Source organism: Lissotriton vulgaris, chromosome 7 (assembly GCF_964263255.1).
Source record: "Lissotriton vulgaris chromosome 7, aLisVul1.2, whole genome shotgun sequence".
In the NCBI taxonomy this organism is placed as follows: Eukaryota; Metazoa; Chordata; class Amphibia; order Caudata; family Salamandridae; genus Lissotriton; species Lissotriton vulgaris.
The window spans coordinates 899721003-899744784 of NC_141695.1; the positions used below are offsets into that span (position 1 = coordinate 899721003).

Sequence of the window (23782 nt, forward strand, 5' to 3'; positions counted from 1 at the left end):
ATTTCCTGAGACCTATGTCACCTAGTTAGACTTCCACTCTAAGGCTTCCTACATCTTCTCTCTCTCCAACACTAAAGAAAAAATGAAAGCGAAAAAATCTAAACTGCCCTACTAATGCATGTCAGTCCGTACTTACATCCCATGCCGCTAAGGCCCTGGAGGCCTATCATTCAATTTAAGGATCCCATTCAAGAACCCATGCAGCCTTTGCAGTAATCTCCTACAATGATGGTATTCTGTACCACATGTACATCTCCTGTGGGGCAGACCAAGAGACACACACTTGTCCTCCTTTCTCTTCAAGGGGCACGTTTCATACTTGAGGAACATCTAGAAATCTATGACGAGATATAGATCTTCTTATTCTGATATAGACTATTCCTTCTTCACGTCTACATCTCCAGCAGTTTCTCTTTCTTTTATCTCACAAGTAGACAATATCATGACATGGTATGGGGGTCTTAGTCAGAGAAGCTTCATAACACAACATCCCCCTCGAAGCACTGCATCCCACAGTTTCAGTAATCCTGGGGAAATTACAACCAAAGGAGGCTCCTAAACCTCTCCTTTCGCTAGTCCCTGCCATAACTGACGTAGCAGCAAGAAAAATGTGTCACACCTGTCATGGTGAATGCTGCTACTCCGCATCTCCTGAAAAAAGAATATGAGGTTCTACAGCAGGATACAGAGTTCCTAAAGTCTGATCCTAAACGGTACTTGATTATTGTGACATCAGTGAGACTGATACATACCTCTGTGTCTGATGCTACCAAGCTGCAAGATGAACAGGTGGGACATGACCGAGAGAAAAGTCTGCTAAACTGCCTCAAGCCGAACCATCCAGCCGCCCAGTAGTAAAATAATAATAATTTTTGCCACCTGGGTCTCGTTGACACATTGTCATAGTAAAATCCATGTCATAGTAAAATCCACCTTTCGGGCTTTTTAATGCACAAACATAGTATGTCGATTCACTGCCTGTGTCTCATTGAGACAGGTTTGTAGTTCACTTACCAGTTCGGCAATCTGATGCATTTTTTCAACGATTCGACTTGCTCTCCGTGACAGCGCGTTCACTGCCTGGCCAATTTTGCTATTCCACACTACGGGTTATACCTAATCACACAACCCTTGAACCAGGGCACTGTTGCCACATCCGTATCCTTGCGCTCCCAGGATGATTTCACTGCCTTGTAGCTACAAGTCGAGCACTATTCACTGCTACAACACGGGTCGAGCCGGCATTGTCATTGTCTTTAGTGATTGCTTTCTAAAGTATTTTAAAGGTGGAGTCTGATCGCGCGCCTCCTGTAAGTGTTCCTTACTTTAATGCACTACTTCCCGAGTGTCATGATTATCATCTGGGGCACGTTTTTAGATTACTAGGCACGCTTTTTCCATGGTAGTAATAACCAGTTTAATACCTTTAATTGGTCATGCCACTGCATTCATACACTTGAGACATTACTAATAGGTGACCTTATCATTTGAAGCACGTTTTTAGGTTTCTAGGCACGCTTCCCCATGGTAGTAATAACCAATTTAATTTCTTAACTTGGTCGTGCCACTGCATTCAATGACTTGAGACAACCTCAATAATTTACAACCAAACCACTCCTTCTCCACAGATAACTGGCCATTGCACCAATGCACCATAGGCTGAGACCTCATGCCTAAGCTGAGGGTGAGTACTGTGACTCCCCTTTTCATTAGTGTGATTAATCAAACACTCTGCCCGCCTCTCTTACACACAGCTCATTTCTGTTTTCATACTGTCTTTATGATATCCCTATCACACCTGTCTTGAGGAAGACCCGTTGTGACCACCCATTGGGGCACCATAGGGTCGAAACGTCGACGCTTGTTTATAGGACCAGTGACAGCAGGATTCCATACTAGTCAAAACAGGAATCTCTGGACTGAATTCTGTATCTGGCCTACCCCAAAAACTTGTATATATGGAACTGTTTTCACTGTATATTATGTTCACCATTTAAGCACCATGCACCTATGTCACCCATTCCCATTTTTTATTGATGCCTTTTTGTTTTGACAGTCTGCATATGTAATGTATATATCATTGAATGAAGCAATTCGGATATAAATAACATTGCACCAAATCCTCCGATCCTATATCTTATTCATTAAGTGGTATTAAGTAATTCTATGTGTGTGAGAGAGCCGTTTCTTGTTCTTTGATAGCATTAATAAGCTCCTTCAATGTATTTTTATTCTACCCAACAGAACCAATTTTTTCGCTTAAATGCGACATATGTAAAGCAGCAACTTGAAAATCGGTACATTTATTTACTAGGCACTGTTGTCTAGATTTAGATTCACCAAATGATGCTAGAGTGGGTAAAGAAATACTTTGAAACCCATTCAAGTGATCATGCATATAAAGACAGTATTAATGTTCTAATTTTCAGTATTTCCTGCTGCCCAGCAGCCTCTCCCCGTGGTTTAAAATAGATTGCTGCTCTGTTCAAGCACTTATGACATTCAATGAACATCCTATGATGTAGAAGAAAGGGTTACTTACTCGAAGTCGTAGGAATCTTCATTTAACGACCCACCCACCACCAGACTGGGTAGAGTTGGGCACTGGAAGTTACTATTTCACGTTTTCTTAAAAAAGAACTCGCTCCTTCAGTTCATTGGCTCGGTATTGCCTCGGTATTTCATTGGCTAAATAATCTACCTCGAGGGAAAGTTGATTATGATTCTAGGATTATTATTTTGGGCCTTTGGACCTCTGTTCCTTACAATCTGGTGCTGATCTATTTTTTTGCGATCACAGTGGCCATATTGTGTTTTGCTATGGCATGGCTACAACGCGAAGCGCCTGATCCCAGGACTTGCTGGCATGAGTTTGCTTTTCCTGTGGTTTTGAATTCACAATTATTCACTCCATTCCGAAAAGATGCAAAATGGGAAAATTGTGGGCTCCAGTTAAGGAAGGCTTAGCTCTTGGTATGCCTGACTACCTTTCTGAGATTTATAATAATTCAGAAGGAATATAAATTTTGTTGGTGATGTATATATGACATAGCACTTATCGACTTCTTGGTGGCATACTTGAAGGTGTATTATAATGTTCGTTTATCCTAACTGTATTTTACCTTTTTGATACTTTTCCACTAAAAAAAGAACTCGCTCTGTAAGGCAGCTGCTACTATCATGCTTCTGGAATCTTAAAGGGGCAGGGTATACTTTTCACAGTTTTCAGTGTAGGCCTATCTGATTGCATTTGTTTCCTTCATGGTATTCACTTCCAATCACTTTTGCAGGTAATATGCTGTATTACAGACTTGAAATAGGTATATCTTAAATCCTAAAGACTATGGGGCACATGCATCAAACTCCTCATTTGCGATTACCAAATAGTGATTATTAGGAATCGCTATTTGGTAATTGCAAATGCCTATGCATATAGGAATCACAATAACATTTGGGATTCCTTAACATAAGCTAATAGCGAGTCAGAAATTGCGAATGGCAATTAGCTAATGTGATTCCATTCATTCCCTTGGGCCTACAGGCCCATAGGAATGAATGTTAATGCATTCGAAAAATTGTGGTTACCAAATTAGTAATCACAAATTGCGAAGGGTGCCCGGGGGGCTAAGGCACCTCTGATGCACCCCTCAAAAATGTAAGTGTGCACATGTGTAGCACATACATGCCCTAAGGGCATGTGTGCCCTACATGGCACTTTGAAAAATGCATGTTTGTGCATTTTTCAAAGCATGCACAAATTACTATCTTCTTGAAGTTGATGGTAATTAGTGTTTCATAGATGCACAGTTCGAATTTATGAAAGGCTACATGCATCAGCAATTAGGAATTATCAAATTGCAATTCCCAAAATGCATATGCAATTTAGGTAATCGCAAAAAGTTGTGATTACCTAAATTGAGAATGACAAAAGGTACATGCAGCTGAAAAGGCCTTTTTCCATTCGCAAACCTTTTGCGAACAGAAAAAGGCTTAATGCATGTTCCCCTAAATTCCGGAAAACGTTTTGCCTGGATAGGCCCCTAAAGTGTGCTCTTCATATGGACACTGGTATCCTATATTGATAAGCTATGTGCCATCTAGGGTCCATTCACACAGCACAGTATTATTCAAAGATTTATGACTTCAATGAAGACTTGTGTGATGATGAACCAGGACTGCAAGTAAGTAACATTTTCTTTTTGATGAATTGATGAGGCTTCATTGGAGCTTGGCAGTATGGATCTGTACGTACTGTAGCAGAGTCGAAAAGATTTAGTGTATAATTTGCAGAATATTGTAATGTTTGTAAAGTTTTCAAGATCTCTGGTAATTTTTGTAAATATATAAATGAAAGTATGATGTGCCTATAAGGGAACTGTTGGCACAGACAGTTATCACATTTGTAATTTAAAAAGAGGATTACATTTACATTCACATTGGTTTTCTTTGCTGGATTTTTATTTTTCTATCATACACACAGAAACCATGTTTTAGTGTCTTCATGGTGCTATTTTCTACTTTTTCCTCCCTTTTTTTTTACTTCCGTTCTTCATTTTTTCATCCTTGTTCTCCTTTTCTTTTCTCATTCCCTTCCCTTTTTTGGTTTTCTATTTTTTTTTATCGTCTTATCATCTTTTTTGTTTGCATTTTCGTTTCCTTTTATTTATCTGTATGTAATGCATTATGCTGTACAGGTTCTGGTATCTAACTTTACTTCTTCCTATACTTACTTGTTTCTACTGTAGTTTTTTAAATGTTTATTTCCATAGAACGTTAAACTGATTGGATGCAGAGTGGTCTAATATAGGCTTTGATAAAGAAGGGTAACTTATACATGTTTCTCCTCCCTTATTCCATTGAGGCTCAGATACGCTGCATCTCTCTCTCTCTCTCTCTCTCTCTCTCTCTCTCTCTCTCTCTCTCTCCATCGCAGCTAGACAGACAATGCAGCACTGTAGTCTTGAATGGGCATGTTGCCTTAATAGTGCCTCTTATTTCTCTCTCCTGGCTGTACAGGGCTGAATCGTATTGAAGAAAAGTTCTAGGACTCAGAGCCGCATGGAGTCTCATATTTGTGTGCTGCCTTGTTAGACGATCATGTTGCACTTATTATAATCACAAAATGTATGTTTTCTTAAAAATAATATAGCCAAAGCTTTGTATTACTTAATACGTTATAATAGCGACTGAATAAAACGTGCCTTATCCTTGTCAGGTCTCCGGTGTTCTTTTGTTGATGTTGAGACATGGTTTCATGGTTGCCCAATTCTCTCCAGACCTGCTTGTGATGCTTCGGTGTTGTATGGCTTTGTTCTCACTGGATACATCCTCACGGATTTATGAAACTTTCCATCTTTAGTCTGCAACGCCAGTATCTGCAGTGGGACTGCAGATGGGAATACATGAGTCATTTCTTTACGTACTTTGATTCACTAGAACCTGGGCATGCCTTCTACAAAGTTTTTTGGGAGAAAAGTGCCATATCGGTTACCCAGTTCCTTTCTAACTGTAGGATATTCGTTTCCTCACCTCAGCTCGTGTTCAACAGGCTAAAAAGCATTTAGGCTCGTGGGCTCGAACTGTGGTGTACTTATATCATTTACTTAAATGTTCCCAAATGTGTCATTCATTTTTTACCCGAGTGTCTGATAAGTTTCTTGTGAGGTGTAAAGGGACCAACCTGAGACATGCATGGGGCTAGCCCCTTTCATGAATATTCAGATGTCAACTTTTCACAGCTGCACTTGTGACATTGTCAAACTAAAGCACTACATAAAGCATCGATGATGCTTGTCATTTTTGCTTTTAAATTTTGCAAAGTGTGATTCAACCTTTAGCAAGAGAGGTAGCAGATAGGCATCAGTACTTCAGGTGTCTCTCATACACAGAGAACATGTGCACATGGTTGTCAGCTGTGCAAGCATCCCTCGTACATGGTCAGCAGGTGACATGCGTGACTGCAGTGCAATTATGTAAATGTAAATGTAAATGTACAGGAATTTATATAGCGCAAATCAGCAAGCGGTTTCTAAGCGCTTGCTTAGGGAACCCGTCCTGGTATTCCCCTGTGAGATAACCCCGGCAGGGTATCCACAAGGTGAAAGCCAGGCATCCCGCCGCGAGGGGCCGTTGTGGAGATTAAGCAAGCTATTGCCCAGAGCCTGAACCCGTGAATTGAGTAGGCACCGGAGCGAGAATTGTCGAGTTCATGGACATTTTAGGACTCAAGACCCCGCCGAGCCGGGAATCTATTTATTTATTTATTTAAAATATTTATAGAGCGCGACTGTCACCTGGCAGGTATCCTGGCGCTGTTGGCTACTCCTGGGGGTTCTTAGACGGGGGGGTTGAACTATGGCTGGGGATTTAAAGGGGCGGAGGAAAGAGCCAAGTTTTAATTCGTTTCCTGAACCCTGGTCCCTGGCTGACCTCTGCTTCCAGGTCTGCCTCCTCTAACCAGTGTGTATTTAAACAAAGATACCGGCAAGGGTTTTATTTTGAAAAACAGAACTTTCAGCGTGATAGGGTCTGTATTACTAGGACTCCTAAACTGAAATAATCAGTCACTGTTGTAATTATTGGTACAGTTTAAAACCTCAAAAAAGCTACCACACTAGCCCTGAGGAAATCAAACAATTTAGAAATGACAATTATATTCACCAAAATGAAATTCAACAAGAGAAAGAATAATAAGAAGCAACACAGGAATTATATTTCAAAGAAACTTATTATTTGTATCTTCAAATCAAAATCATATTTTCCACGGGTACAAAATCAAATTAATTACAAGTAAATCTTAGGTATAAGGAAGCAGCAAAATCATTCCATAAATACACAAGATTGATAATCCAGTCTGTATACTAAATGAAGAAATAACTCCTTGTTGGAATAACCAGAAAGTCAGATGTAGAATGTAGACATGGACTGGTGTGTCGACGTTTCGGTCTTATATGGTTTTATCTTAAGACCATCATCAGGACGGAGAATTTAGTGCAGTATGGATGACCCTTATATTAAAAAACACAGATTGCACTGCGAGCATTCAGAAGTGCAGTTCAGTATGTAAATGGGGCTTGACCCTAAGGAGCATGAAAGCATTGGGCTAAAACTCCTGCTGTGCTAGTAGGCCTAGAACTGTAGCATAGACGAAATAGGGCGTCTGCACCAGATAGGAGCTGAATTGTTTGTCGGAAGCAGCTAAAGCGGAGTCAGCAGAACAGCGTCAGAAGGGCCCTCTCGCAGGTGAGATATAAGGTTTTGCAGCAATGTTTGGAAGCCTGGGTCGAGGTGGATGGTTGACAAATTGGTGAACATGGTCACCATTATTGGGAAGGTCTTACTCCCCTATAGCCCTGCCAGCCCGATTTAGAGCCACAGGTTCAATTGTTCCTAAGGACCACGAAGATTCATAAGGACTGAAACATCAACGCAAATGCTGTTCGTTGAATTAAGACCCACCTGATAGTATAACCATCACCCAAGGGTGTGAGGTGCCTGAGAGCACTGGTGACGATTAGACAGGCCTGAAAATTGAACGTTTAAAGGCCTCGACATAGAGAGAGGACTCACCAGACACTATAGCAATGGCATGAAGGGGTTTTATGAACTGAGAGAGGTGCTGAACAGGCAAAACCTTTGAGAAGAAAGTGCCATAGCGGGGCCAGTGCACATAAAGGGTAATGCAAGCAAATTAACCTTATTAACTGTATACATGGCCTACCCAGGTCGTCACTGATGTAGTGCTCTTCATATGGCCTTGTTCTATAAAACAAGACATAATTTGCTGGAGAAACAGGACTAAAGGCATGTAACCCGGTCAGCCTGGTTAATTAATGCATATTTCCTGCGGAGTTTTAAACATGAACATTACGCCACACTTTTCACTTTTCGTTGTTATTCATTACATAGGTTAGTTTACATCCCTCCCTGGTGCAGGTCGAAACCAAAACACATCAACAACTCCTATTTTCTGAAGTACTAGATTGTAAGTCGAAGACAGAAACTCAAATAGCGGACATTTCAGACCCGTCAGAGTTGTTAGAGTCTGCACAATGCGGACATTAACGTTTTATCAGCCTAGCAAAGGCTGCTGTGACATCAACAACCACTGAAGTACAGTCCCTTAGCGGTGAAATTACGGAATTCCAAATACAACTGGTGATGGTAGACAACAGGATCATGGATGTTGATAAGAGATTGGAAGCCCGTCAAAATGGGACCCCGAATTGTGAATGTTATCCAAAAAGACTATCGACTTGGAGGACAGAAGCCATAGAGATAAGATCTATTAGGGATACCAGAAAATGCTGAGAAGGAAGTTTTGAAGGCGCACTTGTGTACTCTCATTCCAACACTCACGCATATAACTTTTGAACAACCACTGGAGTTACAGTGAGCACATAGAGTGCGATCACGTAATGTTATGTTATGTTAAAGGCAATTTGTAAAGCGCAAACTTTCACTCCAAGGAGCATCGTGGTGCTGAGCGGATCCCTAACAGACAAAGATGACAGACTGGGAAATGATTTAGATAAGTGATCTGCATAGAACATCAGGGGCCATAAAGATCCAAGTTTTTAGAGCTTTCCTAAAAATGTTTTCTGCTTGGATGAAGCATAGTTGATTGGGGAGTTGGTTCCAGGCCTTAGTCCCAAACACTGCAATTGATTTCTCCCCTTTTGAGACACATCCAAAAGCAGGGTGTTTTAATAGATTTGCATTAGACGATCTGAGAGTGCGGTCTGGCATATAGCGTGCAAAACTGGGCCGAAGGTATTGGGGGCCTGAGGAATGAAAGATTCTAAAGATAATTATCAAGATCTTAAACAGGATTCTTTTGTGGATGGATAGCCAATGCAGTGCTTCCAGTGCAGCATATACTGATGAGCTCCTAGGCCATTTTAGTACTAGTCGGGCTGCTGCATGTTATAGCATCTGTAATTTGTGTAGGACCGACTTATTTGCTCCTGCATAGAGGCTGTTGCAATAATCCAACCTAGAGGTGATGAGGGCCACTGCGACTGCCTGTCTCGCCGCACAGGGGAGTAGGTCGAATAACTTTTGTAAGTGACTTTATCAGATGGCAGCAGGTCCCAGCCACTGCTAGGGATTGCTGGTGGAAGGACAGTGCTTAGTCAGACTTGACCCCCAGATTCATAGCTACCGTTACTGTATTAGGGGGTGGAGGAATGTGGGAGGGCCACCATAGACTAGGAGAGATGGTGTTCACTTTCCCTAGTGGCATGATTTCTGTTTTTTCTGAGTTACATTTTAAGTGGTTTGCTTTCATCCAATGAAAGACTGCTGTGAGACACTGACAGAGATTTTCCTCAACCAGTGTGGTATTTTTATCTAGCACCAGAATTAGCTGCGTATAGTCCGCTTTTTTACATAGTCTTGATGTTAAAGGACAATATCAGACTAATCAAGGGAGCCATATAGGCATCGAGGGCACTAGACTGAGAATGGACCCTTGTGGAACCCCGGAAGGCAGGGGTTTTTCTGCTGACTGGTATTGTCCGAGAGTAATGACTTGTCTTCGTTTTTGTAGAAATGATTTTAGCCAGGCCAGGGCGATATAAGAAATATCATATGACGTGAGACGGTCCAGAAGAATGACATGTGAGATCTTGTTGAAAGCAGCTGATATGTCCAATAAGACCAACTCAGGATTCCTTCCCTGGTCTAAGCGGGACAAAAGGGGGTGGTGATGGACAGAGCATCTGAACCAATCAAACACTCACACCCAGTGAACAGATCTGGGTTTAATCCATCACCGTTTTTTAGCCCACTCTGCTACCCCAGTTCAGACATGGCCATATGCAAATCAGTCTGACCCTGTGCCTCTAGGTAACAGTCCAGCCCGAACTGCCAAGCCATGCCTTCCCTAGAGCGGAATCAAGCTTCCTAGGACCAGTTTCTGGCATTACAGCCGTGTTCAGCCAGGCTTGCTTGAATCCAGTGGCAAAGTGAGCAAGGGACTCAACGTATGAGCATACCCTGCCAACTTATGGCGAACAAAGCGGTACAAAAGGGGGTGATGATGGAACGGAGCACCTTAAACCTGATTGATTAGGGTGTAAGATATTCGCTCCTTCCAAATAGGTCATAAGTTGAAAGTTACCTAGTTTTTCAGTAATCTTACTAAGACATGGGAGTAGAGAGAGGGGTCGAAGATTGGTAAGGGTGGTGGGATCAGCAAGTATGTTCTTTTGGAGTGGTTTGACTGCTGCAAGTTTCCATTCATTGGGGACTTCTGCTAGTAAAAGAGAGGCGTTTATTATGTTATTGATGACTGGATTGACAGTATCTACAATGGCATGTAAATTTAAGGGGGACATGGGTCAAAAGTAGAACCTCATTTAACTGCAAGAGTAGCTTGACAGGATTGTTCTAGGCCAGAGGTCTTCAATCTGTGGGGCGCGACCCCCAGGGGGGCCGTGGAGTCCTGGGAAGGGGGTCGCAGATTCTGCCAGAGTGCAGTTCCTGGCGTCGGGCTGATCGAGGGTGCTCAAGGCGGAGGCCGCCTAATTCACACCGAGGTGTGAAAAACATCAAAGCCTCGTTAACAAGTAAAGGTCTTTTAAAGACCTGTGATAGTACTCTGGTGTGTCTTTGTGTGTGCCCAAGCTGTTTCAGCCGGGCTGACATACACGAGCTGGGGGAGGAGGCTGTAGCTCTTTGAGTTCAATGGACTTAGCTGTGGGTTTATTTTTACTTTTAACGTTTTATATAGCGCTAGTTTAACCCGTAGGTATCAGAGCGCTTTACAAATACACAGTAAACAGCAGGACAGCAGAAGGACATTACAATCATATCATTGGTTCAAGTACCACGAGCCCTCATACCTGGCGCCTGTGCAGGAGAAATGTGGCTGAGAGTCTCTTCTTCATGGTGAGATGTTTTCACAGCCGGCGAGAGGCACAGACAAGGTGGGTGAATGAATGATGGGTGGATGGATGGATGAAAGGGTGGACGGATGAAGGATGGATGGATGGATGGATGGATGGATGGATGAAAGGGTGGATGGCTTTATGGATGGACGGATGGAAGGATGAAAGGGTGGACGGATGTGTGAAAAGGTGGGTGGATGAATGATGAGTGGATGGGTGTAAAGATGAAAGGGTGGATGGATGGATGAAGGATGGATGGATGGATGGATGTGTGAAAAGGTGGGTGGATGGAGGATGGATGGATGAAAGGGTGGATGGAAGGATGAAAGGGTAGATGGATGAGGGATGGATGTATGGATGGATAAAAGGTTGTATGGATGAATGATGGATGGATTTGTGAAAAGGTGGGTGGATGAGTGATGGGTGAATGGATGGATGTAAGGGTGGATGGATGAAGGATGGATGGAAGGATGAAAGTGTGGATGGATGGATGAAGGATGGATGTATGGATGGATAAAAGGTTGCATGGATGAATGATGGATGCATGGATGGATGTGTGAAAAGGTGGGGGGTGAATGATGGATGGGTGGGTGGATGGATGGATGAAAGGGTGGGTGGATGAAGGATGGATGTATAGATGAAAGGGTGGATGGATATATGGATGGAATAATGAAAGGGTGGATGGATTAATGAAAGGTTGGATGGATGAAGGATGGATGTGTGGATGGAAGGATGAAAGGGTGGATGGATGAAGGATGGATGTATGTATGTATGGATGGATGGATGGATAAAAGGTTGCATGGATGAATGATGGATGGATGTGTGAAAAGGTGGGTGGAAGAATGATGGGTGGATGGATGGACGGGTTGGTAGGTAAAGGATGGATGTATGGATGGAAGGATGAAAAGGTGGATGGATGATGGATGTATGGATGGATAAAAGGTTGCATGGATGAATGATGGTTGGATGGATGTGTGAAAAGGTGGGGGATGAATGATGGATGGGTGGACGGATGGATGAAAGGGTGGGTGGATGAAGGATGGATGTATGGATGGATATATGGATGGAATAATGAAAGGGTGGATGGATGAAGGATGGATGTATGGATGAAAGGGTGGATGGATGAAGGATGGATATATATATGGATGGATGGATGGATAAAAGGTTGCATGGATGGATGAATGATGGATGGATGGATGTGTGAAAAGGTGGGTGGAAGAATGATGGGTGGATGGATGGACGGGTGGATAGGTAAAGGATGGATGTATGGATGGAAGGATGAAAGGGTGGATGGATGATGGATGTATGGATGGATAAAAGGTTGCATGGATAAATGATGGATGGATGGATGTGTGAAAAGGTGGGGGATGAATGATGGATGGGTGGGTGGATGGATGGATGAAAGGGTGGGTGGATGAAGGATGGATGTATGGATGAAAGGGTGGATGGATATATGGATGGAATAATGAAAGGGTGGATGGATGAAGGATGGATGTATGGATGGAAGGATGAAAGGGTGGATGGATGAAGGATGGATGGATGTATGGGTGGATGGATAAAAGGTTGCATGGATGAATGATGGATGGATGTGTGAAAAGGTGGGTGGAAGAGTGATGGATGGATGGACGGGTGGATAGGTAAAGGATGGATGTATGGATGGAAGGATGAAAGGGTGGATGGATGATGGATGTATGGATGGATAAAAGGTTGCATGGATGAATGATGGATGGATGGATGGATGTGTGAAAAGGTGGGTGTGTGGATGGACGGGTGGATAGGTAAAGGATGGATGTATGGATGGAAGGATGAAAGGGTGGATGGATGAAGGATGGATGGATGTGTGGAAGTGTGGGTGGATGCATGATGGATGGATAGATGTGATGAGGTCTAACAGGCGCATTTATGATTGTCGATAGTTGTTTATGATGAGGAGTACTAGTTTCTAGAATATTTTGTCGGAAGGGGGTCCTTACGCCTAAAAAGGTTTTACAAGGGGGTCTCGGCATCAAAAAGTTTGAAGACCTCTGTTCTAGGCTAATGGCTTGAAAAGCTTCAAAGGATGGTCTGTTGTTTCCTAGATCGGTAGTTGTAGTAGCAGGAGGAACGAAAGGTACTGGTAAATCTTGTTGTAATGACTGGACCTTCTGTTCCAAATAGTCGGCTATGCAGTCGCAGAGAGACTGTGATGGGGTAATCTCTTGTTTAGGGATTATGGGGATGGTGAAAGAGTTGAGTATCTTAAAGATAGTTTTTTGATTTGCATTGGCCAGTTTAAGCATCTCGGTGAAATAGGATTTCTTGGCAGCTTTGATTTGTTTGTGGTAGTTATTTAGAGCTGCTTTGAACCTGCTTAATTCATCCTGTTTATATTTTTGTCACCATCTACGTTCCAATTTCCTACAGTGGCTATGTAGTTATTTCAGATTTTGTGTGTACCATGGGCAGAGGGTTTCTTAAACGATTGGTTATTTTGTACGGCAGGAGGTGCAAAATGATCCCTCAGAGTGGACATTCACTGTATGAAACATTGGTTATCTGCTGTTGGATTCCTTGACAGCCTAGGCCTGCAGACTGAGGCTTCTAAACTGAGGTCTGAAAGGACTGACGTATCATTCCTCCTGGGTCTGGTGTTTTGAATGCTGGTTTTTCATGTGCTGGTATCTGATTTCTAGAGGTATAAGTTTGTGATTGGACCAAGTTAAGCTAACTGGGGTCTTGACTATAAGGGTTATGAGATTTGAGAAAATACCGTCCAGGGTGTGGGTGGATATCCGCTGGTCCAGGCCAAGTGTATCAATAATTTTCAGGAAGTCCATTGCACCCAGGTCATTTTGTACATCTAGGTGGATATTAAAATCTCCTAATTTGTGAAATTAGAGAATCTAAAAGTTAGTGAACTCCTGATATCTCCAATGCTATCCAAGAAAGTCTTGTAAGGGCCTGGTGGGCGGTATAGCAGAGCCCCTGAGAAAGAGAAAGAGTCCTCTAATTGGAAGCGGAAGCTGATACTTTCTGTACCTTTGAGGTCGGATATTTCAAATAATGAGCATTTCAGTGTGCTGCGATAGATAATTGACAGCCCTCCTCCTCCTCGTTCTGCTTACAGCAGATAGGGTCCTTCCATTTAGCAACATCAAAAGGGTTTTTGCAATTGTGAGGACGGTTGTTAAGGGCCAGAAGGGAATCACCAAAGTTCTCCTGAGGGCCTGGGCCAAACCTTGCACAGGGGCTCCTGTGTAACACTTGACTGCCTGACGCCTGCGCCTGGAGACACAACCTTCCTCCCCCAACACCCTCCCCTGAGAACCTGGTTGGTCCGGCTTCAACTACCTACCATGTGGTTAAACAGACCTCAGATAGGGAACACCACCATTTTACATGTTCACGTTTAAAGGTGATATCTTAAACGCTGATTCTTGACACACATTGCATGCACGCACATATAGGATAATATTCTCTGAAATAGATTTGCTTAAATTTACACTTGTTCATAGGCATCTGTGCTAAATTGTAATGTTTCTGTCCGCTCGGCGATAGCCCTGCAAGTTTAGAATCAACAATGACTGCCTGACTGGAGCTCTGACATGGTAACATGGGTGAAGTTTATTATATAAACAACACCAATCCTTTGTTTAGACAGAGGAGCATTTTGCTGTAACTGATTAGGTCCTCTCATACCGAAATTTTAACCCATCTGAATCCTGTTTACCTTCCTGAGAAGGACGATGGCCTGCTCTGCCCAAGAATGAGCTCCCATATGAAACATACCCACAGGTAACTTGGGAGATGGATCACCCTATTGTATTCTGGCAGATTTGCACCACATAAGACCACTAGTTTAGGAAGTGCTAGGTAGGAGTATAGGTATGATTATATATGCATGTGTATAATTGATGTACCAGCACAATCGTTGAATTGTTTATCTTCTTTTCCATTCTCATAATGCTGGTTACTCTGTTCTGTTTCCTTCTATTAATCATTGCAGCGCATGTATTTTACACATGAATCATATTGCTTCAATAAATGATTGAAAATGTCAATTAAAGTATTTCTTATGTCTCTCTTTGGGCATGCATGAGTTACTATTGAAAGGAACTGATCTTTTTCTGCGATTTCCTTGGAGAGTTCTTGTTGTCATGTTCTGAGGTTGCACATACCATCCAGTACCTTGTAAGGTTAGAGGTCCAGATGGTGCACTGTTAGCTATCCAAGACTAAGGCCAACATATCCTAATGGTGTGGGTGCACTCAGTCTTTCACATTTTTTATGTGTATGTTGTCCAAATGCACAGTCTTATTGATATAGTATGAACCATACGATACACCAAGGTCAGCCCAAATGCATTCTCTTGCACCCCACAGGACAGGGAATCAAAAAGGCTAGATACCTTTGGAAAGCGCATTTTCTCTTCCACCAGCCTAGCCTTGTGGTCGCTAAACACTGGATGCCTCTTGAGCCGTTATTTCCATGCATTGTGGGACTCTGCTGCACAGCTGCTTCCCAAAATTATATATATATATATATATATATATATATATATATATATATATATATATATATATATATATATATATATATATATATATATATATATATATGACCTAGTTTCCAAGTTTCCATAGGAAATCTGCAACATTCTATTGGGAATAACTTTGGCGCCGGTTGATGAATCTCTGCGAATTTCTCAAAGAAGATGGCCCGTTACGCTCCTTCCCTGATATATATATATATATATATATATATATATATATATATATACACACACACACACATACATACATTTGTCCTCCGTTGCTGGCATGCTACCAAAACGCTGGTGGTGCCGCTGCTAAGAGGTGTCCGGCGACTCCTTTTATATCCATACTACTATTATAAAGAGAGAACTTGCACCTATTGGCCAGGTAAACTCGGGATCCACAGCGCCAATCTACACACCCGATACATCTATGAAAATGTAAGGGTGTGTAGATGGACATAGGCTATATAAATTTAAAAAAAAAAGTAAATTAACAAAATTAAGTTTGAAAACAAAGTAGTCCCCTGAAAGTAGCGCCGGCCGGGACCTAGCGCTGGCCGCGACGCGACGTGCGTGATGACCGCGACGTGCGTGATGACGACGAAGGAGGAGCGGCGGTGCAGTGACGAGCGGCTGTGCAGTGAGGAGCGGCAGCACAGGTAAGGAAAGGGAAAGTTCAGTGCGAGACTGTGTGATGCAGGGGGAGGCAAGAAGGACCTTCGCAGTGCTATTAGCTGGAAGAGGCAGCAGTAAAGGAAAATGTAGGAGCGCGAGTGAGTCGGGCGGGAGGGGGGCGGGAGTGAGTCGGGGCAGGAGGCAGTCGGGGCGGGAGGGAGGCCTGGTCCGCGTCCGTGCATGCACGGACAATGTCGGGGCGGGCGGGGGCCTGGGCGGGCGGTTGGCCCTGAAGCCTCATTGCCCCCAGGCAACGCTGGGGCGGGCTGCTAGTATATATATATATATATATATATATATATATATATTATATATATATATATATCCACTGAAAAAACCATAGGTTTCACACATGTTATAGCATTTAAAAAACCTTAGAAATTCACTGAAAAACCATAGTCATGAGTGATGTAATATGTGACGTCATCAGCAGTGCATTGCGGGCGCGCAAGTTATAGTTAACTATAACGGGGGAATTTCAATGGTTTTGTATGAGTGAAATGTCCAGCTAACTATAACATATGTGAAACCTATGGTTTTTCAGTGAATTTCTAAGGTTTTGTAAATGCTAATTTTTAACTATAACGTGGCTGAAACCTATGTTTTTTTCAGTGAATTTGAAAGGTTTTGAAAGGTTTTGTAAATGATAAGTTTTAAATGTATTTATTGTTATATTTTTATTTTACTGATATACTACATTATTTTTTTTTTTTTTTTTTTTTTTTTTTATTTTCAATGGCAGAGGCATACAAAATACAAGGATGAAAAAAAAACATTTTAAACAATGACAATCATTCGCATAATTGCTAATACATTATTAACAAAGCCAAGTAAAGAATAGATGAAAAAGAAGAGAAAATAAACCGGTGAGACATAGAAAACATAAGATATCTCTTTTTACAGATGTGGTCGTTAATAGATTAAATCCAATTATCAATAGGAGACCATAATTTCCTAGCAAATATCTTCTTTCTGTGTCCTTTCAATTTGTACACTGCTTTATCCATTCTATAAACGTTTAACAGCTTTCCCAGCCATTGCTCAAATGATGGTGGATCAGCATCTAACCATCTTGAGGTAATACAAAAACGGTAGATGGACATTCCGATAAAAAGAAAATGTTCTTGATCAGCAGATAAACTCTCGGGAGGAACATATAAGCCAAAAATAATCACAGATGGACATAACTTAATATTAGTATTAAGCAAATTAGTCAAAAACTTTTCTATCCTATTTATATATACAGTTAGTTTAGAACAGCTAAAAAACATATGACATGAGTCTGCTGCTAAAGTACCACATCGACTACAATTAATACCTTTCGTAGCTTTCCATTTGGCCAGTTTTGCCGGTGTATAGTAAAGATCTAAAGATGCCATATAATGTTGACTTTTAAGAGAGCTATTGATTAATGTTTTATTGCTAATCTCAAACGCCCTTACCAGATCATTTCCTTTCCCATTTCTGGGCTTGTTGGTCGAGATCATCATGCAGCCTGTTGACCATTAGCTGATAAATTGTGCCAATGCGGCTATCCCTCCTACCGCTCTCCATAACAACATTGGTCTCCATTTCGTCGCTATATAAGAGATTTTTTTTTTCCAGAAAGCTACGAATTTGTAAATATTTGAAAAATTCGTTTCTGGAGAGACCAAATATATCTTGAAGTTCGGAAAAAGACATTAGAGCCCCATTTTGGTACAATTGCCCAATTGAATGAATCTGTCCTAGGCGGAATCGATTCGTGGGGATATCTTGAAAGGTACCAGATAACGAGATATTGCAACAAATGGGTGTATAAAAGTTATATTTTGGGATTATCCGTAAAGCTTTATTAATTTGTCTCCAAACCAAAAAAGCAGAGAGAAGAACCTTAAATTTTGTTTTTTTTGTAGTAGCTCGGCTCCATAAATATCAATAAACATTGGCGCACATGAGCACCCATAAGCATTTCAAAAATGGATGGTGACAAAAAAGTTTCGTTGACATGATCATGAAATAATAAAACCTTAATTGTTTTAAGAGTTATAGCCCAGTAGTACATTCTAAAGTTCGGAAATCCCAACCCACCACGCCCTTGCGGTAAAGTGCACCATTTTAAAGATCTTCTTGAACGACGGTACCCCCAAAGAAATCTGGACAGCATCCTATCTATTTTATTAAAAAGAGACATAGAGAAAAATAAGGGAATGGTTCGAAAAAAATAAAGAAATTTTGGAAAAATCAACATCTTAATGACATTGGTCCGTCCAAATAAAGATAGATGTAGATTATTTATCCTTTCTAAGGTTCTGTTAGTGGATATAAGTAAAGGATCCAGATTTAGTCCAACAATGTCATCTACTTTAGATGATATAGTTACACCGAGGTATGTAGCAGTATCGTTTAGTGGGATATCAGTAGGTGTACCAGTTTTAGAATGTACAATTTGGGTTTTTGAGATATTTAATTTGTATCCAGAAAATTTTCCAAAATCACTAGCAATTTCTATTATTTTAGGTAAGGCGGAAGAAGAATCAGAGGTTACAATGGCCACATCGTCTGCGTAAGCTAGGACTTTGTGGTCTATCTCATGGAGTCGGACAGGTGGAATACCAGGTTCTGTAATTAATCTATTCAAATAAGGTTCTAGATAAAGTGCAAATAAAAGTGGAGAGCAGGGGCACCCTTGCCTGGTCCCCCTGGTGATTGAAAATGGACTAGAAATATCCGCACCTAATCTTATTACACCCTTTGCATTTGAATAAAGTGACTGTACAGCTTGAATAAATTGTGATGGAAAACCCTTCCATTTTAGCACAGACCAGAGGAACCCCCAGTCGACTCTATCGAACGCTTTTTCAGCATCAAGTGGAATAACTCCGACTGGGGATTCCTTTGCCTGAGCCCAATCCAACAGTGCAATAACACGTTTAACGTGATCTGTAGTGTCCCTGTGTTTAATAAACCTGTGTTGAATATTGGAAACCCAACCCGGCATAACATCGTTTAGTCTATTTGCAAGAATTTTAGAATAAATCTTACTGTCAACTGTAATCAGGGAAATGGGCCGATACGAGCCTAATTCCTTTGGATCCTTGTTCTTTTTGACAAAAACGACTATAGTAGCTGTAGACCATGAATCAGGAGCTTTGTCTTGAAATGCTATATTAAAAATTTTAAGCAATTCTGGTTTCAGCAAGAATCTAAATGTCCGATAAAATTCAAGAGGAATCTGATCGGGCCCCATAGCTTTACCAGCTGCGAGGCTCGTGATAGCCCTTTCAATCTCTTCCCAGCTTATTGACCTAGCAAATAAATCTATATCATCTGTGCTCAAAGAAAGTTGGTTAATAATTTGAAAATAATCTGTGGGATTAAGAGTCTTGTCAACTTCATTGTTAAAATCGTTATACAGCATCTTATAGAAACCCTGAAATGCCTCTAATATGCCTTCCCTACTTTCGTGAAGGACTCCATTTGTATCTTTGACACATTGTATTTCGTTATAAGACGATTTTTGTCGTAAGCGCTGTGCTAGAATTTTTCCTGTACGTTCGCTAAATTCGTACCGTTCCGTTTTGTATTGTTTAAATTTTGCAGCTACTTCTTCAGCAATATGTGTACGAAGACCTGAGTGTTCGATGGTTAATCGTATTTGTACATCCTCTATATTAGCATTGTTTTTACATGCGGTAGATAAATCCAGCTCGACCTGCCTAATCTTATTTAGCCTGTCCCTAAAATCTGTTTGGTTTTTTTTCCTCTTATAATTTGCAAAACTGATTGTCTCGCCCCGTACAATAGATTTAAAAGAGTCCCAAACTACTTGTGGAGAGGCAGTATCGTTATTTATTAGAAAGTAATCTTTAATAATATTAACCATAAATTGAAGATATTCTTCATCTAATAATACATTTCTTGGGGATCCCTGAAAATAAAGAAGGAGGGGACCCGAGGAAGTTTATCATTAATTTACTAAACGATGCTTTTCCTGAAATTACTGATTGGGATTGGGCTCGGGAAATACAACGAGCACACAGATTCCCATTTACAACAAGGAAACCACGACAAGGTCAGGAAAATTATCCTAGGGCCATCCTGGTGTCATTCAAGAATTTCCTTGCCCGCGAAGTGATATTTCTAAACGCTAGGCCAGATAAGAAAGCGGATGGCCTAGGTTGTCAGTTTTTTGTGAGACCAGACTACTGCCAAGCTACTGTGGCTCAACGATGGCAACTGAAGCAACTAATTCCTGATTTTCAGAAGAAGGAAGTAGCAGTATTTCTTCAGGGTCCCGCAAAATTAAAGACTATATACAAGGGCCAAACAAAATACTTTATTTCTATTATTAAAGCTAAGGAGTACTTGGATTCTCTTTGAATAAAAAAGAAGAACTTCAATGTATAGTATGATAAATCTAGAATTTAGAATTTGAGCGTATTAACTATATCGTTTAATAATTATTTGATTGCAGGACCATTATGTTTCTCTATTTTTACACTCTCTTTTCTGCTTTCTCGAACTTTCTGAACTTTCTCCTTCGTTCACTTTTCTTCTTCCTTTTTTTTCTCTCCTTTCTTTTTCCTTAGTAGGGACGCCATGGGCTAGGGACACGGCATCCATACGCTCCAGGAACTGAAAGTTCCTGTGCCTCATATGGTGGGGAGGGCGGGGGGAGGGGTTCCGGGAATAAGGGTGGGGGTGGGCAAGGGCAAGGGCTGGTGGTGGGGGTGTAAGGCAGAGGTGTTCAACGCAGGGATGATTATAAGGCATTTAAATGATAACATTGAAGAGCAAATACTTGTGATGATGGTCGATGATTTTTTTCTATCACTTTTGATATGTATAAAAAGGTGAAAATATGTACTATTAATATCAATGGTCTTAATGATTTAAAGAAGATTGCTATGTTTCGAACAATGCTCCAAGTGTTGAATATCGATCTGCTTTGTATACAGGAAACCCACATTTCATGGGATAAACGTTTTCTTCTGAATAACTTGGGATTGGAAGTTTTGATTACATCTAAGCAAATGGGTATCAAAAGAGGTGTAGCAATTTGTATGCGAAAAGGAGTAGGGAAATGTTTAAAAACACTCTCTGATAAATGGGGTAGATGGGGACTGGCTGAGCTAAAAATCGGAAGCTGTAAATTTACCTTATGTTGCATCTATGGTCCCAATCTGGATGATGCCGAATTGTTTAACACTATGAATACAGAACTATCCACTTGGACACAACCGATTATAGTCTGTGGAGACTTAAATATACACATGTCAGCCGACTGGAATATTAGATCAGAGAAGAGATATACGGGTCGGAAGATTAAAACTTATAAAGCACTTAGAGACCTGGTACTCAGCAATGGGTTAACTGATGTCTGGAATAAATTTCATTATAATGACCCCGGATATACTTTTTTTTCTACTCCTTACCATAAATTTGTTCGTTTAGACTATTTTTTTGTATCCTCAATTTTTTTGGAGAAAATTCGTATTGAGATATTACCACAAGTCATCTCAGATCATAATCCCATAATCGCTGAGATGCAATTTTCTACTGATTGCCAAAACTCCACTAGATCCTGGTCATTTCAAAGAAATTTATTATTAGATGAAGGATATACTACATTATTTTAAATGTATTTATTTTTAGATATTTTATTTTTTAAATGACATTACATATTTTTTATATGCATTGAAAAATAAATGTTTTTAAAAATAGTGAAATTGTAATATTTTTATTTTTTTATATTTTTTTAATTTACATATATTTTATGTAGCGGAAATGATGTCCTATGGAAGAAAATTCAAGTTACTGGTAAGTACAGTTGCATTTCCTTTTCAGGAACAGTAGTGAGCTGAAAGATGCAGCACTGAGTTCTCTCCTGAAAACAGGTGAGTAAATCGGAATTCGTAGCTCGGGTGATTTTTGAGGAATTTTTTAAAGTTCCAAAACTCCACACTTAAAAAGAATTTCAAGTGAAACATGTCAATGTTCCTCTATGAAAGGAAATTCAAGTTACTGTAACTACGATTAGAATTACTTTTCAGGATCAGTAGTGGGCTAAAAGATGCAGCAATGAGGTCTCTCCTGATAACAGGTGAGTAAATCATAATTCTGACTTCGGCTGATTTTAGAGGAATTTTTTAATGTTCCAAAACTCCACTCCTAAAAAAATGTCCAAGTGAAACTAGTCAATGTTAGCCTAAGGAAGAAAATTCAAGTTACTGTAACTACGATTAGAATCTTTTTTCCGGATCAGTAGTGGGCTGAACGATGCAGCACTGAGGTCTCTCCTGATAACAGGTGAGTAAATCGGAATTCGTACTTCGGCTGATTTTAGAGGAATATTTTGCTCAATAGTGAAGGAAGGGGGCGGGGCCTGAGGACACATGTGTACAAACATGCCCTGTGGCGCGTTTTAGGTTGGGGAATATATTCCTCTTCAATCCTGAGGTCACCTGTGAGCTAAGTAGCCCATCAGGTACCTCCAGTTTGCGCCAGGGAGCTGCATTGCAGAGAGGTGTTCAGAGGGCACGCCCCCTTTTTACAACACTCTGCAACGCAGCTCCGTGGCACTTACTAGAGGTACCCATTGGACTAGTTGGCCCCTAGGGGACCTCTGAATTGAAGAGGAATATGTTCCCCAACCTAAAACGCGCCACAGGGCGTGTTTGCACACATGCCACCTCAATCCCCGCCCCCTACCTTCACCACTGTGCAAACATACCCCGTAGCGCGTTCCAAGTTGGGGGATTAAGTCCCCTTGCATACTGGGGGTCCCTGGGGGACAACTAGCACACCCCGACATTCCAGAATGCGCCAGGGGGCTGTGTTGCAGAGAGGTGTAAAAAGGGGCGTGGCCTCATTACACCTCTCTGCAAATCAGCCCCCTGGCGCGAATGCAGAGGGGGAACTAATTCCCCTTGCATACTGGAGGTCCCTGGGGGCCAACTTGCCCACCAGGAACCTCCAGTATGTGCCAGGGGGCTGCGTTGCAGAGAGGTGTAAGGAGGCCACGCCCCTTTTTACACCTCTCTGCAACGCAGCCCCCTGGCGCTTTTTCGGAGGGGGAACTAATTCCCCTTGCATACTGGAGGTCCCTGGGGGGCAGCTAGCCCACCAGGAACCTCCAGTGTGCGCCAGGGGGCTGCGTTGCAGAGAGGTGTAAAGAGGCCACTCCCCTTTTTACACCTCTCTGCAACCCAGCCCCCTGGCGCTTTTTCAGAGGGGGAACTAAGTCCTCTTGCATACTGGGGGTCCCTGGGGGCCAACTAGCCCACCAGCAACCTCCAGTATGCGCCAGGGGGCTCCATTGCAGAGTGAAGAGTGGCCTACCACTGGAGTGCGGGTCCTGAGCTGGTACCATCTGTGTCAGCACCAAGGAAAGAGGAGATCTGGCGCCTTGCAGGACGGTGCCAGATTGCTCGGAAATAGCGGCAATAAAGCAGGGCAGACAACGCACAGCATCCACACCCACCCACTTGGGAACTAACTTTGTGTAATAAGGAGGACTTATGTTGCACGCCCACTGGGGAAAAACATCGCGCACTGCAACATCCAGAAGTCTGTGCATATGGCCTCGCCCCTAGAGGCAGGTGTTTATAATTGACTTGTGCTTGATTAACGGTGCTTCCTGCCTTCCATGAATCACACGCCACTGAGGAAGGGATTACGAATGTCCTGAAATGCGTTTGGCAGCTTACTTTTGGTG

The 23782-nt window shown here is 41.7% G+C and overlaps 1 protein-coding gene across 8 annotated transcripts in view; it reads left to right on the forward strand.

Annotated features, from left to right (window-relative positions):
• The window catches only part of RNF130 (ring finger protein 130), an 839118-nt gene that overhangs the window by 787371 nt on the left and 27965 nt on the right, over nucleotides 1-23782 (forward strand). For 4 of the 8 annotated variants that reach the window (XM_086931328.1, XM_086931331.1, XM_086931326.1 and 1 more), the window contains one exon: nucleotides 5017-5211. The exons of the other annotated variants lie outside the window; for them this stretch is intronic. In XM_086931328.1, the coding sequence (XP_086787454.1) occupies nucleotides 5017-5032 (16 nt within the window). In that variant the 3' untranslated portion in view covers nucleotides 5033-5211. Of the gene's footprint in view, nucleotides 1-5016; nucleotides 5212-23782 lie in introns of those variants that run through there. 8 annotated transcript variants of the gene reach the window in all.